The sequence below is a fragment of the Lepidochelys olivacea genome (assembly GCF_965140295.1).
Source record: "Lepidochelys olivacea isolate rLepOli2 genome assembly, chromosome: 5".
NCBI classification, from domain to species: domain Eukaryota; kingdom Metazoa; phylum Chordata; order Testudines; family Cheloniidae; genus Lepidochelys; species Lepidochelys olivacea.
Genome location: NC_140415.1, coordinates 32407888 through 32425273, shown reverse-complemented (window position 1 = coordinate 32425273; position 17386 = coordinate 32407888). Strand labels below are relative to the sequence as shown.

Here is a 17386-nt window from a genome sequence, read left to right as displayed (position 1 = left end):
GCCAGGTTTGTATAATTTTTGGTAGTGTCTAGAACAGGTCCAAGCAGAGCCGTCCCGTCCATAGGATGGACCGGGGCAACTGGCCACACCCCCACGCTTTGAGGGGCTCCACGCTTCAGGGGGAAGCAGGATCCAAGAGAGTGGGAGGGAGGATAACGGGGGTCTGGCACCAACAGCAGCGAGCAACCCAGCCCCAGCCTGCCCCACTCTGCCTCCTCCCACCCCTGCTACGCCCCCACTCCTCCCTTTCCGCCAAGCTCCCACCCCACCTCTTCCAGCCCCAGCTCCACCTCCACCTCACCTCTTTCTGCCCCCATTCCACCCTTTCCCCTAAGCCCCCGCCCCGCCTCTTTCCGACTTCCACCCCCTCCCCCGAGCGACACTAGGAGCTGGTAGGACGGAGCAGTCTGGGGCTAGGTTGCTTGCTGCTGCTGGCGCCAGGCCCCCCTGCTAACCCTCCAGGCTGCCCCGGACACTGTGAATAGAGGGGAACAGAGGCCTCATCTGGAGTTTTGGGCCCCACACTACAAGGATGTGAAAAAATTGGAAAGCGTCCAGCGGAGGGCAACAAAAATGATTAGGGTACTGGAACACATGATTTATGAGAAGAGGCTGAGGGAACTGGGATTATTTAGTCTGCAGAAGGGAAGAATGAGGGGGGATTGGATAGCTGCTTTCAACTACCTGAAAGGGGGTTCCAAAGAGGATGGATCTAGACTGTTCTCAGTGGTAGCAGATGACAGAACAAGGAGTAATGGTCTCAAATTGCAGTGGGAGAGGTTTAGGTTGGATATTAGGAAAAACTTTTTCACTAGGAGAGTGGTGAAGCACTGGAATACGTTACCTAAGGAGGTGGTGGAATCTCCTTCCTTTGAGGTTTTTAAGGTCAGGCTTTACAAAACCCTGGCTGGGATGATTTAGTTGGGGACTGGTCCTGCTTTGAGCAGGGGATTGGACTAGATGACCTCCTGAGGTCCCTCCCAACCCTGACAGTCTATGATTCTATGATTATGCAATACTAATTCTGGGAGAGTGGGTGAAAACTACTAATTGACCCCCGCTTATGATCAGCTTATGCCCTACGGCAGAAGGATCAATAGCTTTTGTAATTTTTATCCTGACTAATGTAACTGTGACTCCTATTCTCTTCCTATACAGCAAGTGCCTAATCCTTATTAGCTCAGTATGATACTGAGGCTTTCCACTCATCCATTTGTGCCTTGAAGCCAGATGGTGCTAGCTGCCAAAAGTATTTATGCTCAACATGTGTGTGTTTGTTGTCCTTGACAAAGGCAGATTTTGGCTGAATTGTTGGATCAATGTATGTTTTCTCATGCCTGAATAAATGGTAACTCTTTACACAGTGGTATTTTTTACAATATCTATATATTGAAGTTTAATACATGGACACAATACGGTGCCCAAATATCCAAAACAAGAGGGATAATATAAATCAAACAAGAGACTAACTGGTAGTTTAATAGAAGATTTAGACTTAGATTTACCAAACCCTAGTGAGGTTTGTTTTGTTTTGTCTAGATTTTATTTGTTTATTTGTTTGTATGTTGGGTTTTTTGTGGTTAGCGGGGAAATACAAAGGCCTGCGCAAGTGAGACATCTGCATTTCTTTTAATCCACTATCCACAATATAGCACAATGTGTACAGTAGAATTTGTCAATGAGAACAATGAAGACAGAAAACAAATTAAGCAAAGAACAATGGAATGGAAAAATTATGGGGTAGTAAGGTCCTATTTGATCAATAATAATTTAAAAAATAATTAAGATAAAGAGCCAAATTGTGGTCTCATTTAAACCTACACAACCTTACTGAGGTTAAAAAGGTTACACAGGTGTAACTGAGAGCAGTTTGTCCCACAGACCCCATCACTATTTAACTCTGGAAAATGCGCATTTAGAAAGCCAGGGTAATATACCAAATAGTATACTGCTCTTGTGTCATTCAGACATTTGCAAAACTATGAGATGTGTGGAAGTAGGTCTGCAAAAGGATAGAATAAGTCCCTTTGGCTAGCTGATTCTTTTGACTCCCTAATTTGGAAGTTTGACACCACATACTGAGCTCATTTGAAACTCCTATTGGCATCGTAACCTCTGGAGTAATTTCCTTCTTCAGAATATTCCTTCTATTGTCCTAAAAACTTGCCCAATCTCTCTCTTCTCCCCATTCAACTCACATATTGGACCTATAAAAGATCCTCTTTGGACATGTAAACCACATTGCAAAATTCCACCACCCTGAAAGACAAATGAGCCTCCTAAGTATAAAATGCTATAGCATGGTATAAATATAGCACCTCATTAAATCTCTATAAAATCTTATTGGTTTAAATAATTAGTAAATTCTGGAGGACTTGTCCTGGAAAGAATGACCCTTCCCTTGTAGACTGCAGCCATCACAGATTATCAATTATCTCAGTATTTGTGTTTATGGATTTCATGGGCTTGTTTGCCTCAGAGAGCTCTTTATGGGTCTAAAATAATGTGTAGAGTCATGAAAATCTGTGGATATCCGCTTTATATCTGCCAATCTCTGCAGATGCGGATATCTGTGGACCATGTTTGCAGATCGCAGATGGACGTGGATCCAAATTTTATATCCACTCAAGGTTAGAGATGTGATCTTTTATGGTATTTCCACACCCTGGAACTAACACACTCTGAGATGACCAGAGCTCACATTATTGCCAATTAAGTCAATATAAGCCCTTTTATGCATGTTCACAGATTGTTCTATATTAAAAATTGGTCATTTTTATTCTCAATTAATGATTTCACCTGTAAAATGCTATGACGCTGTTTTGGTTAACACTGAATGCTGATTCAATACGAGTGACATATGAAGGATTTTTCATATGGCCTAACAAATTATGTTCTTAAGAATGGCTTCAGTGACAATCTGGTACCTAGATACCAAGGCTCAAAAAGATTCAGAAAAAAAAAGTACAGCTTTGACAATTGGCATTCTACCTTTACCCTCTGCATTGGCAGATACTTGATAAGAATGCATGAAAGAAAGCTTTCATTCTTAAATTGCAGGTCTCTCACCATTTAAGAAAGTACTCCAAAATGAGCATGTCTTCAAAAACAGCAGTAATAAAATAGAATGCTGTACTTCATAGCTCCCCTAGTGTGAAAAATCAACTGCATGTTGATTCACTGAAACATTCAGGTCCAAATGAAACTCTCACTTATCCTGCTGTAAACCCAGAGTAGATCTACTCATATCAATGGTGTTATTTCAGATTTACGTTAGTGTAACTGAGATCAGGAGTTTTCCCTCAGTATGTGTTTTTATGACATAAGAATCATTCAAGGTTTTTAAACACATCCTCCATAAATTCCAGCTCCTAATCTGACACAAAAGCATTCGCAATTAATTTTATATCTTCACTGAGCATGGATGGTTGAGAGGCCTGATCCAAGATGAATTTATCAACACTGAAGATGGTGGGAAAAGAAAGAGGAAGCATGAACAAGAGCAAAAGAAAGAAAGAAAACATTCTATCATTTGCAGAAAAGTCCATGACTTGGAATGCCATCTCTATCCTTTAGGCCATCTTTTCTACTTGAAAGCAAATGTTGTCTGCCGTAAATGCCATATTAGGTGGAAAAAAACAGTTAGTGCAAAATTGTAATTTTCTAGAACTATCCATAAATTAGAAATTCCTATCTGTGAACAGAAAATGAAATCACCATTTGTAACATTTAAGAAACCAAGACTTCAAGATTGCATCCTAGATCATATTTGATCAAATGCTGTTGAATGCTTAGACTGTTATACTGATGGAGTAGAACTTATTTCTTTAATTATCTACCACTTGAGGGTCTTCTTTCTGCAATGCTACATTTCATTACATATAAGGCATGCCTATGGTTTAGGTTTGATCAATGCTTCTACTATTCAGGGTGAAAGCCAGAAGGTTTGCTTGTTTTTTTCTTTTCCAGTTCTTTAATCAAGGCAAGTTCTGAGAAAGCACAATGGAAGTCTGCCTCAAAAACTGTCTAACAGACTTAGAATTTGGCCCTGAATAGTGACAGCCCCATTGCTACTTTAAGCCACCACCCACCATAGGGGATCATGCAGGAACTGTCTCCAGGGGTCTTGTGGGAGGGTGGTGTCATAAATATAAAGGGAAGGTTAACCACCTTTAAATCCCTCCTGACCAGACGAAAAAACCTTTTCACCTGTAAAGGGTTAAGAAGCTAAAGATAACCTCGCTGGCACCTGACCAAAACGACCAATGAGGAGACAAGATACTTTCAAAGCTGGAGGGGCTGGGGGGAAACAAAGGGTTCTCTCTGTCTGTGTGTTGCTTTTGCTGGGACCAGAGCAGGAATGCAGGTCAGAACTCCTGTAAAGGGCTAATAAGCAATCTAGTTAGATATGCGTTAGATTCTGTTTTGTTTAAATGGCTGATAAAATAAGTTGTGCTGAATGGAATGTATATTCCTGTTTTTGTGCCTTTTTGTAACTTAAGGTTTGCCTAACGGGATTCTCTAGGTTTTGAATCTGATTACCCTGTAAGGTATTTACCATCCTGATTTTACAGAGGTGATTCTTTTACTTTTTCTTCAATTAAAATTCTTCTTTTAAGAACAGGAGTACTTGTGGCACCTTAGAGACTAACCAATTTATTTGAGCATAAGCTTTCATGAGCTATAACTCACTTCATCGGATGCATACTGTGGAAAGTGTAGAAGATCTTATTATATACACACAAAAAGCATGAAAAAATACCTCCTCCCACCCCACTCTCCTGCTGGTAATAGCTTATCTAAAGTGATCACTTTCCTTACAATGTGTATGATAATCAAGTTGGGCCATTTCCAGCACAAATCCAGGTTTTCTCACCCCCCCTTCCCCCCCACACACACAAACTCACTCTCCTGCTGGTAATAGCTTATTCAAAGTGACCACTCTCCTTACATTGTGTATGATAATCAAGGTGGGCCATTTCCAGCACAAATCCAGGGTTTAACAAGAACGTCTGGGGGGGAGGGGTAGGAAAAAACAAGGGGAAATAGGCTACCTTGCATAATGACTTCGCCACTCCCAGTCTCTATTCAAGCCTAAGTTAATTGTATCCAATTTGCAAATGAATTCCAATTCAGCAGTTTCTCCCCGGAGTCTGGATTTGAAGTTTTTTTGTTGTAAAATAGCGACTTTCATGTCTGTAATCGCGTGACCAGAGAGATTGAAGTGTTCTCCGACTGGTTTATGAATGTTATAATTCTTGACATCTGATTTGTGTCCATTTACTCTTTTACGTAGAGACTGTCCAGTTTGACCAATGTACATGGCAGAGGGGCATTGCTGGCATAAACCAGTCGGACGTGGACGTGGTAGCTGGCGTGGACGAGGGCAAGGCCATAGATCGCTCCCACTGGGACATATAGCACCGAAAGCAGGACTGATGTTATGCTGTCCATGTGCTCAGGGAGTATAGTGCCTAATGCAAAGCCCAATAAAGTTAATGTGAGTCTTTCGATTGAGAATCCAACTCATAAAGATGACTGTGCCCAGCTCCTACACAACGGTGCAGTGGGGGAGGAGGGATACTCTTCTTCCCCACCCTTGTTCTCTTGCATAAAGGCTGGACACAATCTGTCTCTTAGTTGTTTGACTGCACTGGGGGCTCTACAGATAGGGCCCTACCAAATTTACGGCCATGAAAAATGCATCACGGACCGTGAAATCTGGTCTCCCCCCATGAAATCTGGTCTTTTGTGCGCTTTAACCATATACTATACAGATTTCACAGCGGAGACAAGCCTTTCTCAAATTGGGGGTCCTGACCCAAAAAGGAGTTGCAGGGAGGTCACAAGGTTGTTTTAGGGGGTTGCAGTATTGCCACCTTTACTTTTGTGCTGCCTTCAGAGCTGAGTGGCCGGAGAGCGATGGCTGTTGGCCAAGCGCCCAGCTCTGAAGTCAGCGCCCTGCCAGCAGCAGCACAAAAGTAAGGATGGCAATACCATACCATGCCACCTTTACTTCTGAGCTGCTGCCTTCAGAGCTGGGCAGCCAGAGAGTGGTGACTGCTGACTGAGGGCCCAGCTCTGCAGGCATCAGCGCAGAAGTACAGGTGGCAATACTATACCATGCCATCCTTACTTTTGTGCTCCTGGCCAGCAGCTGCCACTCTCCAGCTGTCCAGGTTTGAAGGCAGCACCAGCAGCAACGCAGAAGGGTAGCAGTACTGCAATCTCCCCTACAATAACCTTGTGACCGCCCCACAACTCCTTTTTGGGTCAGAATCCCTACAATTACAACACTCTGAAATTTCAGATTTAAATAGCTGTAATCATGAAATTTTAGATTTTTTTAAATCGTATGCCCGTGAAATGACCAAAATGGACCCGTGAATTTGGTAGGGTCCTATCCATAGGGTAAGCAGATGGATTCTACCTACCCTACGTAGAGTCACATATACTGTGATCTTTACCCACTACTGTAACAGTCTCTAAGTTTATCTTTAAGAGTGACTTTTAACTAATCGATCCACTTTTAGATGCCATCAGCCTTCAGTGTGTGTTTTCCTGAATAAGGGAACATGCTGATTATGGGCTCCTTCTCATGAAGACAGAGGCCAGCATGTGTGAGTTCAATGAAAATTGATGTAAAAATCCTTAATAGTTATAAGCAAATAATTAAGATGTTCTTGCTGAAATAATGTTAATTCATTCTCGATAGTTACACACTTAGCCATGATTTTTTTAATGCTAAGGCAAAATTATATCATGGAAACTTTCTAGATTTATTCACAATACAATAATTTCTTTTTATAAATTATACGTGAACTGAACTCCTTCTGTAATTTAAGATTTACTTTGCTTACAGCATATAAATTAAGAAAGTTATTTTGATTTTAAATTATTAGGTTCTCACACAAAAACCTATGAGAATTATTCAAATCCAAACCACTTTATGTTATTTTACAGTAACTAATCCAAAACTAAACTATTGTGTATTACATATACCTGTTAGTAGGCATATATATATGTATATGCCTACTGACAGGTATCTAGAAGTCTTTATTTGTGAACACTGAAAACCACTGCACATTACTATGGTCTAAGGGTAAAAATCAGCTATGGTATTGCTCACTTTACAGACAAAAGTGATCTAAATAAATTTTGTCACAGTGAACTTGGCTTTTAAATTTGTTTGTCTTATCATATTAACTCTTTAACAATGATGGCCCAGAGGTCTATTTTTAGGCACCTGATGTGTTAAAATATGATGAAAGCACACAAAGAAGTTGCTGAAAATATTTTTGCATGTATATTTAATCACTTTTCCAAGCTGCATGCTTAGATAGAATGTTCTAATTTTGGTGCCTAAATGTATGCACCCAAGTCCATATTTAGGCACCTAAATAAATGGTCTCATTTTCAAACGTGCTGAACAACCACACAGTAACATTGACTTTAGTGGCAATTATGGGTGTTTATCACCTCTGAAAATCAGATCACATATTTAGAAATACAAGTTTATGTGCCTAAAATTAGGCACCCAAATCTGAATATTTTGGTCTGAGCACCCTGCTAGAGGAACACAGCACTTTGCAGCATCAAAACATCCACTGACCTCCATAGGACCATGATGGACACCATAATTCTTCTAAAACAGATTATTTTTTACAACAGGTAGTGATGATGATCCAATTTATTTCAAACATTAATGAGTTTCTAACAGCAAGGAAAGAAAGCCATCAAAAAGAAATAAGAACCTTCTAGAAAGACAAACTGAATATCAGAAAGAAAATGTGAGTAACATTAGCTGAGTAAAGCTGAATTCTTACTTTCCCTGATCCCTTAACATTTGCATTTAATTTTCTACCAATGAGTATTATGGAGAAGTGTTTAATTAATAGCTGGATGCATTAAAAGAATGCCCCGAATATCCAATCATTAGTAGTAATTAGTAATAAATACAGATTAATAATGCTGTCAGGTATTATTAGCAGGAGGACGCACACTCTCTGCTTTAAAGAGAGATTTTAAAGCTGAAATAAACTCTAGTTAAAACCCTTATGCAAAACTGTTTTTAATGGAATATGGTCATGGGGCCATGTCCTGCCACTACTCCTTGTACAGAATTCCCCCTGAAGTCTTCGCAAGTTTTGCATGAAAATAAAAATCAATACCAGTCTGTGGCCCATGACTGTTTTATCTAACTAGCCTATGCAGACAGCCATCTCATATTGCAGGTTTATCTACAGTGTTCCAGGAATATATTCTCCCACCAAAAATGCCAATCCAAATGTATTGAATATATTCTCCCACCAAAAATGCCAATGCCCTTTCCCCTTTACTTTTATATCCCCACCCTCAACCACACATGTGACAAGCAGGGGTTTGAGTCATAACCCCTCATGAGCAGAGGCTTGAGGACCACCTTTCTGCCTTGTCACAAGACCTTCAGCAGTATTGTACAATATTTTTTGATAGCTCTCCTCACTGATAACGCGGCTTAAAAAAAGAGTAGAATTGCTATGGTAGCACTGGTGACCAAAATCTCTGTTGCAATGCATTGGCTAAAATTATGGCAAGGTAAATTCTAGAGCTGGTCAGAGAAACTTGAATGGAACCATATTCTATCAAAATTGAATCACCATGAAATCAGGTAGATTTTTCCAGAATTTTGTTTAAGAAGAAAATCAGGAAGCAAGTTCCAACAATATAGAAAGGTCTCATTTTGACATTTTTTGAACGAAACATTTCAACTTTTCATTTTTTGTTTTGGATTTTTTTTATTTTGTGTATTATATATTATAATACAAAAGTCAAAATAAAAACAAAACTTTTTGATCTATCAAAAACAAACATAACAAAATTTCCCTTCAGAGAGAATTTAGAAATGCTTGGTTTTCATTATGATTTGGAACAAAGCCAAACTTCAAAATCCTAAAATCCTTCATGAAACAGAATTTCCATCCTCTGTAGAGCTCTAATAAATTAACTTAAGAAGCCATGTAGATAGACCTAAAATTCCTGTCAGTACCCCATTAAAGCAAAAAAAAAAAAAAAAAAATTAATCACATCCACTTATCCTCAGGTTGCTCAAATGAGAAGTCTTGTGGCTAACACCCTACACTGGAACTTCAGTCATCTAGGTTCTGTACCTAGCTCTGCCACAGACTTCCTGTGTGACTTTGGGGAAGTCACTTACCCTTTATATGCCACAATGGGGATGAAGATATTTCTATGCCTCACTGAGGTAGGAATTAATTCAATAGTTTAAGTGAAGTGCTTTCATATCACAGTAACAAGCACCATAGAAAAACCTATAATTATATAAAAATCAGAGACAAAACTTAAAAAAAAAAGACAATAAATCTTTACATTTTACCATAACTTTAAGGAAGACTACAGAGGAAAATTCTCCTCTCAGAACTGAGCAATCGTCTTAGATCAATTCCATACAGAAATTCAGCTTTACTTGAATGCACGAAACTGCCATTGTTATCATCATTCTGCTCATGTAGGAAGGACAGAACATCAGAGTCAAAGAGCTGCCAGGCAGACTGGAAGGGAGAATTTTGTGGACAAAATTAATCTATGTGTTTAGTTCTCCTAGGCCTTGTCTTGTTTCTTTAAAAAAAAATGCCTCCGTAAAAGATCTGTTCTTCTCATGCACAGTCTTCATTGTCACAGTCCCTCACTGCCAATGGGAGTTATGCACATACATGAGTGAAGAGCACTTGACTTGATCATCTTGTTTATCAGGAGAAAAAGAATTATATTCTCTCAGGACAACCAGGCATTCTTTTCTTGCAAACTAAGTCAAATTATATCTATAACCTGAAAACAACATTAGGGCATTCATTATGTGGCTTCATTACTAAGGTGATAGGTCAGCACATCTGTTCAGTCTGCTGAGTTTTGGAAGAAGCAATGTGCCACAAAAGGAGTCAGTTTGTAGGACAGCAGAAATAAGAAGGGATTCTAAAAAAACCAAGATTCTCAATGTGTTATCATTTTAACATCCTTGTTAGTTCTTGCAGTACAAACCCTAAAGAATAAAGAAAGAATCCAGATGTTTCTGATATTCTGCCAGCAGCAGTTAAATATGGGTAAATCTTGCTCAGTCACAGCACCTGAAGGAACATGTCACTCTGTGAGAAATATCTCCCAATTTGCCTATCGCTTTCTAAAAATAAAATTAAAAACTATTAAATTTTCATATAATGTGCTTCATACTTAGTGACCACATTATACAACAAAGATGGGTTTCACTAATAAATTTCTAATTACATGTGTGACAGAGTCAGGCCAGATGGCTACAGGAGAGTGACTTTTTTTTTTGGTCACTTTTGTATTGAAAATTTGTTTAGTTTTCATGTACATTGACGGTCTGTAGACTTTTGAAAGTGGTGACTGGTACATAGGTAACCAGTGTGTATAGTTTGTTGGATGAATCTTCATCCTCACTGCGTTTCTGGATAAATGTACACAGATGCAGTAGGGAACATTCCTTATCCCTTTCGCCCAGTTCAATCTGGTGTCAATGCATACATCAGGAGTACCCATCTCCTTCATTGCAAATTTACGGATCTCCTTGAGAGCACGGGGGGCGCGTTTCTTGAATCCCACTCCATGGATCCGTTTGTGAATGTTGATGGTATATTCCCTAGTCACCACCTCATTGATGGCAGATCTCCCCTTCTTCTTTTCTCCACAGAAGGCAGATATATTAGCCCCAGGATTTTAGCCCCAGGTTAAGTAGGTCCCTTTTCCCTGTGTAAGGTAACAGGGAAGGTTCCAGAACAATCACGAACTTTCTGGAAACAATTAAGGCAGACAGGCTGATTAGAACACCTGCAGCCAATCAAGAAGCTGCTAGAATCAATTAAGCCCGGCAGGCTACTCAGGGCACCTGGGTTTAAAAAGGAGCTCACTTCAGTTGTGGCGTGCATGTGAGGGGCTGGGCGCAAGAGGCGCAAGAAGCTGAGAGTGAGAAGGTATACTATTGGAAGACTGAGAAGGACAAGTATTATCAGACATCAGGAGGAAGGTCCTGTAGTGAGAAATAAAGAAGGTGTTGGGAGGAGGCCATGGAGAAGTAGCCCAGGGAGTTGTAGCTGTCACGCAGCTGTTACAGGAGCCACTGCAGACAGCTGCAATCCACAGGGCCCTGGGCCAGAACCCGGAGTAGAGGGTGGACCCGGGTTCCTCCTATCCCCCCAACTCCATACTTGATACCAGAGGATTTGACCGGGACTGTGGGTTCCACCAGTGGGGAAGGTCTCTGGCCTGTTCCCCGATCCACTAGGTGGATCAGCAGAGACTGCAGAGATTGTTCTTCATCCTTTCCCCCATCCTGGCCAGTGATGAGGCTAACTGAGTGAACGGCAGATTTGAGCCATGAGAGTGGCCAAACTGAGGGCTGCTGTGAACCTCTGAGGCAAACAAAATCCACCAATAAGCGCAGGACCCACCGAGGCAGAGGAGGAACTTTGTCACACAGGATTTCAAAACCGGCAAGCACCCCAGGACTGTCAAAAAAACTAATAATTTAGAAATGTGATGTGAACACAGTTCATTTTAGAAAAATGAAGTGTTGCCCAAGCAGAGACCAAAATGATTGTTCGTGCTTCACAGGGAAAGGATTATTTATGATAATCCATGCAATAGAAATATGTTTGTTCTTAAAGAAATGTTTTCCCCCTCCTGTAACTTTTCAAGAGAATTCATTCAAATGGCTGGCCAGTCCACTGTAGTCATATTTATGCCTAGCCTAAAACTAGTCTCATATTATGTAAATCAGTGGCTCTTAACCTTTCCAGACTCCTGTACCCCTTTCAGGAGTCTGATTTGTCTTGTGTACCCCCAAGTTTCACCTCACTTAAAAACTCCTTGCTTAACACAAAAGTGTCACAGCACACTATTACTGAAAAATTGCTTACTTTCTCATTTACCATATAATTATAAAATAAATCAATTTGAATATAAATATTGTGCTTTCATTTCAGTGTATATTATATAGAGCAGTATAAATAAGTCATTGTCTGTATGAAATTTTAGTTTTTACTGACTTTGCTAGAGCTTTTTAAATAGCCTGTTGCAAAACTAGGCAAATATCTAGATACGTTTATGTACCCCCTGGAAGACCTCTGTGTACCCCTGGTTGAGAACCACTGGTATAAATAATATAGCAGCTCAATATAGTTTACAGAGACATATGCTGGAATTGCTCTGTATGTAGAATGATAGCAAGATCATGCCCACAGGGCCTGATTCTGTACTTGCACACAAGTGAGAATTAAAAATAACTCAACTGAAATCAGTGTAAAAGCAGTGTAAGTGGTATCAGGACAAGGACCTGAGATAGGTAGTGTGCCTCCTGGCTCTTTCCAGCAGCACACTGAGAACTAGTAACATGTGATGGGGCAGTGCAAGTCCAAGAAGAAAGGGTACAATGCAGTTAAATTGGGAAAATCTCTCCCTAAGTAGAAAAAACTCACAAATATGAACCTTAGAACAGTTTTTAAAAAGAAAAGAAAAGAAAAGAAAAGAAAAGAAAAGAAAAGAAAAGAAAACCAAGGTCCAGAACTTCAGCTAGCAATGAAGCAATGTACACTAACTTTCGTGGAATTACATTGATTTATAGCAGCTGAGAATCTGGCTCTGAGTACAGAAGTTAAGACCACTAGTAAGTAGACTTAATATGCCTAATGGACACAAATGATATGCAGAAGAAATCCCTAGGTCCGTTTAACCTGATGATTTTATAGGCCAGCCTTTACATAAGGGTGAGCAGTCCTAGAAAAAGGTCATCAATCAGTTAAACAAAAAATACTCTACTTAGCATCAGACATAAAACATATTTTCTTGTTTCATGTATTTTGCTCTTGCACTGTAGACAAAGTAAAACCATACTGTGCACTAGCTTTGAGTTTCCAGGGCTCGCTAAAAAAATAGCTAAGGGAAATAAAGCACTAAAGGATAGAATTGCAAAATGTGGCTACAGATAGTATCTTGTAATCTTCCTTACCAACTGATCCATGACTTAGCCATCAAAATTTATTTCTCAGTAAAAAAGCCCAGAGTACATCCCTTGTCCCATTTCTTGAAACCATGCAGCGGTGCCAGCACAAAAGATATAAAATCAGACAATTGCAAGTATCTGAGGTGATAATATCAGGAGTATCACCTGATACTTATTCTACAAGCTGCTATGTACCATGAGCTAATAAAGTTTGTCATTTAGGGGCAATTCCTGCCAACAGTACTCAAACCACAGAAGAATTGCCAGTGGGTGGCAGGGAACCTATAGCTGCTGTACTGTGGACAGGGATGGGGTTGGTGGCCAAGCTCAGGGAGGGGAATGCCCAATAAACCCAGTTTTAACTTGGAGGGGATACACTCCCAAGTAGGGAATACACAGAAGGCCACTATTACAGCCCTCTACAGAGTCTGCATTAGTGGCTGCACAGCTGATTTGACCTCTGGCTTTGGGTTACATGTGGAAGTATTACATCCTCTGCAGCCATGCATCGTTTCCCTGCATGAAACTCGTTTACTCAGCTTTGGCATGGGAATCAGAATTTGGCCCTTAATGCTTTGCACTTTATACAAAAAGAAAGCAAACAGAAAACTCAGCTGCCAGTGCACCTCTGTGTACTATGGATATTCTGAAAGATTGGGGGGGAAAAACCCACAGGAAAGATGAGAAGTCAGTATGAATCCCTTATTTTAAGCTATTGATTATTTTTAAGTGTCCTTTAAATGTCAGAAGGAATGTAAAATTTGAACATGCACTATGGAAACCTATTTGTATCATCTTCTCAAGGTATAACATGAGATTTTAAATTCAATTTGAATTTTCCAGATCCTGAAACTGGTTCTCAGTGGCCCGTCCAGTAAGACTCCACTATGTGTTCTAAATTCCAGATCTGATTAGTAAAAGTGAAAGCATTTTTTTAACAATGCAGCTTACTTTCCACTAGTTATGCTTTGTTACATTTTTACTGCACTCAGTTTGGACAATGGAAACAGCAGTCTGTTTCACTTCCCGGTTCCATGCTGAAACATTTGGCTTGCAAACACTGCATGGGAATGTTTAAATCTGAACGACTGTATCCTTTAATTAAAGAATAATAATTTCATGCTCATATTACATCTTATAAAAACTTTGTTTAAAGCAAAAGAAAATTTTAAAACCCCTTTATCTGGGCCTTAAGCAACCTGAGAATATCTCTAATTCTAAACCATTAGGCACACGATAATGGTCCCCTTAATAACAGGAAGTTTTGCCACCCCCTTCAGTAGGAGCATGTGGAGGTCATTAATGTGACAAAAATATTTTTTGAACAAACTGCAAACCCATTTACCAGTTATGGTCCTGATCCTACAAGCTGACCTGGGCAGGTGGATCCATGAAACTGCACAGAACCCACTGGTGTCAACAGCGCCCTGTTCAGATGTAGGTATCCACCTGCAAAGTTCATCTTGCAGGATAGAGGCCTATAACTCCTAATGATCCATTCCCTTTTAAACTGAGGTGGCCTGAAAAAAGTAAGCACCAAAGATAGTGAACTGTTGAAGCTATCTAAATCAAGATACTTCTTTTTAAACCTGATAAACTATATTTAGTCTTGGATTAGGATTATAGTTTTATAAGTAAATGTCAGTGAATGTCAATTTCACCATACACACACAAACTCATGAAAAATATTCCCATAGTTAATAACTGAACTCTCTCTATATATAGGCAAAGTAAGTAAAATTGTGCTTGAAAATTTATTAGTTTGATTTAAAAATATTTACTTCGTATATTTTGACATGTGATATTGTAATCTGAATCTCAATATCTACTAGCATTAAATAATTACTGTTTTACACTCCCCCCATAATTTCCTACAACTGTGAAAATTTAAAATCAATAAAAATGGAAAATGCTTAAAAATAAATATTGATTATATCAGAATTATTTTAAAAAAATAAATTCTACTAAACCTAGCTATGCTTTATTATTTGGCTTAATATGAACACAAATACAATAGCAATTCACAAACTAAACAAACAGCTGGGAAAAAATCCATTCACCAACAGGAAATTTTTTTAAAAACTGAGTTACTTTGAAAACAGACAGGTATGCAGAATCCAGGCTAATGATATAACACAAGCAATGAAATGCAACTGAAGAAGTGATATAAATTGCAACCCCCTATGCAAATAATAAAAATGAGTATCCATTTACATATACACCCTAATTTGTGAATATACTAAAGTGTGCTTACAAGCAATATTTAGATTTATATTTGGTTGTTTAAATGATTATCTGCATCATAAACTTTATTGACATTTTCATTTAATTCCTCTATACTGTTAATTTGTTCTATTGCAAAATGATTTGCGTCTATTAGCATCAAATTCTGGTCTCTCTGTGTTACTCTGGTGTAAGAGTAAAATTTGGCCTATTCTTCTTTATTAGTTCTTATAGTCAGTTTTTTTAAACATCTTGCATTCAATGTTTTTTGTTTTTCTATACCATTTGCACCAGGCACTAATTTTACTTATCTTTGTAGACTGAATATCAAGACACACAAATTACACAGAGGGAAAACTCTGATGAATAGGTCTCTGATGAATGGGATCACCTCATAGATTACCTGCTCAGACCCAACACTCTCTCTCTAGTTAATTATGTCCCACTGGATGTTAATCATTTGCTTTCATTGCAAAAGAAAAAGAAATTACTATTCAACAATTAAGAAAAAAAGAGACACTAGCCAGTGAATGGGAAATGAAGTAACTCATTATTACAGAGAAGTACCTTTTGGCGCCTCCAATATAGGTGAAGGTGAAGGTGGAGTCTGAGTACCTGAAATCTAAAATACAAAGAATTGCATTATTATCAGTGATCATTTCTAGTTCTTTGGTTTTGTCTAAAATAGCTGAAGTCTCACCCGCCCTCATTCTGCTACTGGTAGGGGGGTTAACATCCATCAGAGCACCCTGCAGCAGGGAACCCCCCCTCCCCTTTGCAACAAGTGCCCTGGTGCTATGGCAACGGCTGGAATTTCCATTGTCAGTGAAGGCAACAGGCAGCAACAAGCCAGGCAGCTCTGGCAAATCAAATACTGTAAATAGTGAACACCATAAAGCAACAAGCAAACACCAAGGCTTTGCATGGAAAGGACTCATTTATGACTGCTAATATTCCAGCTCTGGATCAATGCATTTAGGGAACTAGATGACCCCAAAAAAATCTATTTTCCCCTACAGCAAGAGCTAAGCAGCCCCAAATGGCAACGACCTAACCTGAGCAGCTACAAAGCGGGCTGTATTCTACCACCACCGCCAACTGCGCAAAACAACTCGGCTCCAAACCGAAAGTCTTGCATTAAAAACGACCGTGGGCTGAGGGGCTCCCTCTGATCTGAGGACTGTCGTGGTAGCAGATGCTAAGAACAGATAAATTGCTCTCTCTGTGTGTATTGCATTCCTCCCTGTGCTTAGATACATTCCACTTCTGTATCTGTTTTCTCATACAGTACCTGTTCTGCCTTCTCTTGCCAGTGTGTTGGGGGGGGGGGGGGGAAAGGAAGGAGACCTATTTCACACACATACACACGAAGACTTAATGGTCAGCGATCGTCACTGTAACTGTTGCAAAATGACAGCAGAAATGGGACAAGGGAACCCCAACCAAACATGTCGCGCTGGGGAAACGTCTGAAGCAGGCAGAGAGGGAGGGGAAGAGAGTGGCAGCTGGTAACCTGGAGCCCAGCCGGAAAACTCACCTGTAAACAGGCAGTCCTTCTCCGCCTTGCACTTTTGAATCACAACGTCAATATCCTTCTGAATCCTCTCTTGTCTTGAACACATCCCCATGAAATAAATCCCAAAGGGGGGGGGAAGCAGCCTTTATCCCCAGCCCACCCCCCTCTCTTCCAGTTTCAATATTCAGTTATAAGATGGAACCTCTGGCTTGACTGCAGAAGTATTTCCACCCCCAAAGTGATCCACTCGGGTGAAGGAAGAAGAGGAGGAGGAAGCCGATGTTGCATGCCCAGATGTGACAGCCCAGATGTTGCTGCTGCTTCTGCTTGACTGCAATTTCCTCCTTTCCTGACAATAGATCCAGCTGATGAGGATGCTGGTGGTGGCGGGGGTGACTGACACACACACACACACACACACACCCCCACAAAACCCGTTCACATTCCTGCCCCTCCACCCCTGGCCGTGCTGGGCTGTCTGAGCCGGGGAGAAGAGAGCGGCGACAACAGTCACCAGCGGTGGCAGGAGCAGCTCGGCGAGCGGCGGAGACTGGAGGCGCGCACACACGATCACTCCCAGAGAGGCCGAGACGGCTGCTGCAGCTACGCCAAGCCGCAGACCCTCCCCTCGC

The 17386-nt window shown here is 40.3% G+C and overlaps 1 protein-coding gene and 1 pseudogene across 2 annotated transcripts in view; both read right to left on the bottom strand.

The window, feature by feature from the left end:
- PARP8 (poly(ADP-ribose) polymerase family member 8) overlaps positions 1 to 16882 on the bottom strand; it is a 158609-nt gene extending 141727 nt beyond the window's left edge. The window contains exons 1-2 of the mRNA XM_084627760.1: positions 16776 to 16882; positions 15806 to 15860 (exon numbers count right to left, since the gene is read on the bottom strand). Coding sequence (XP_084483886.1) covers positions 15806 to 15860; positions 16776 to 16866 — 146 coding nt within the window. The 5' untranslated portion in view covers positions 16867 to 16882. The remainder of the gene's footprint in view (positions 1 to 15805; positions 15861 to 16775) is intronic.
- LOC311521308 (large ribosomal subunit protein eL31 pseudogene) lies at positions 10358 to 10707 on the bottom strand (annotated as a pseudogene). Its single transcript has one exon. The product of its transcript is annotated as a large ribosomal subunit protein eL31 pseudogene (transcript).
- Positions 16883 to 17386: the final 504 nt, after the last annotated feature.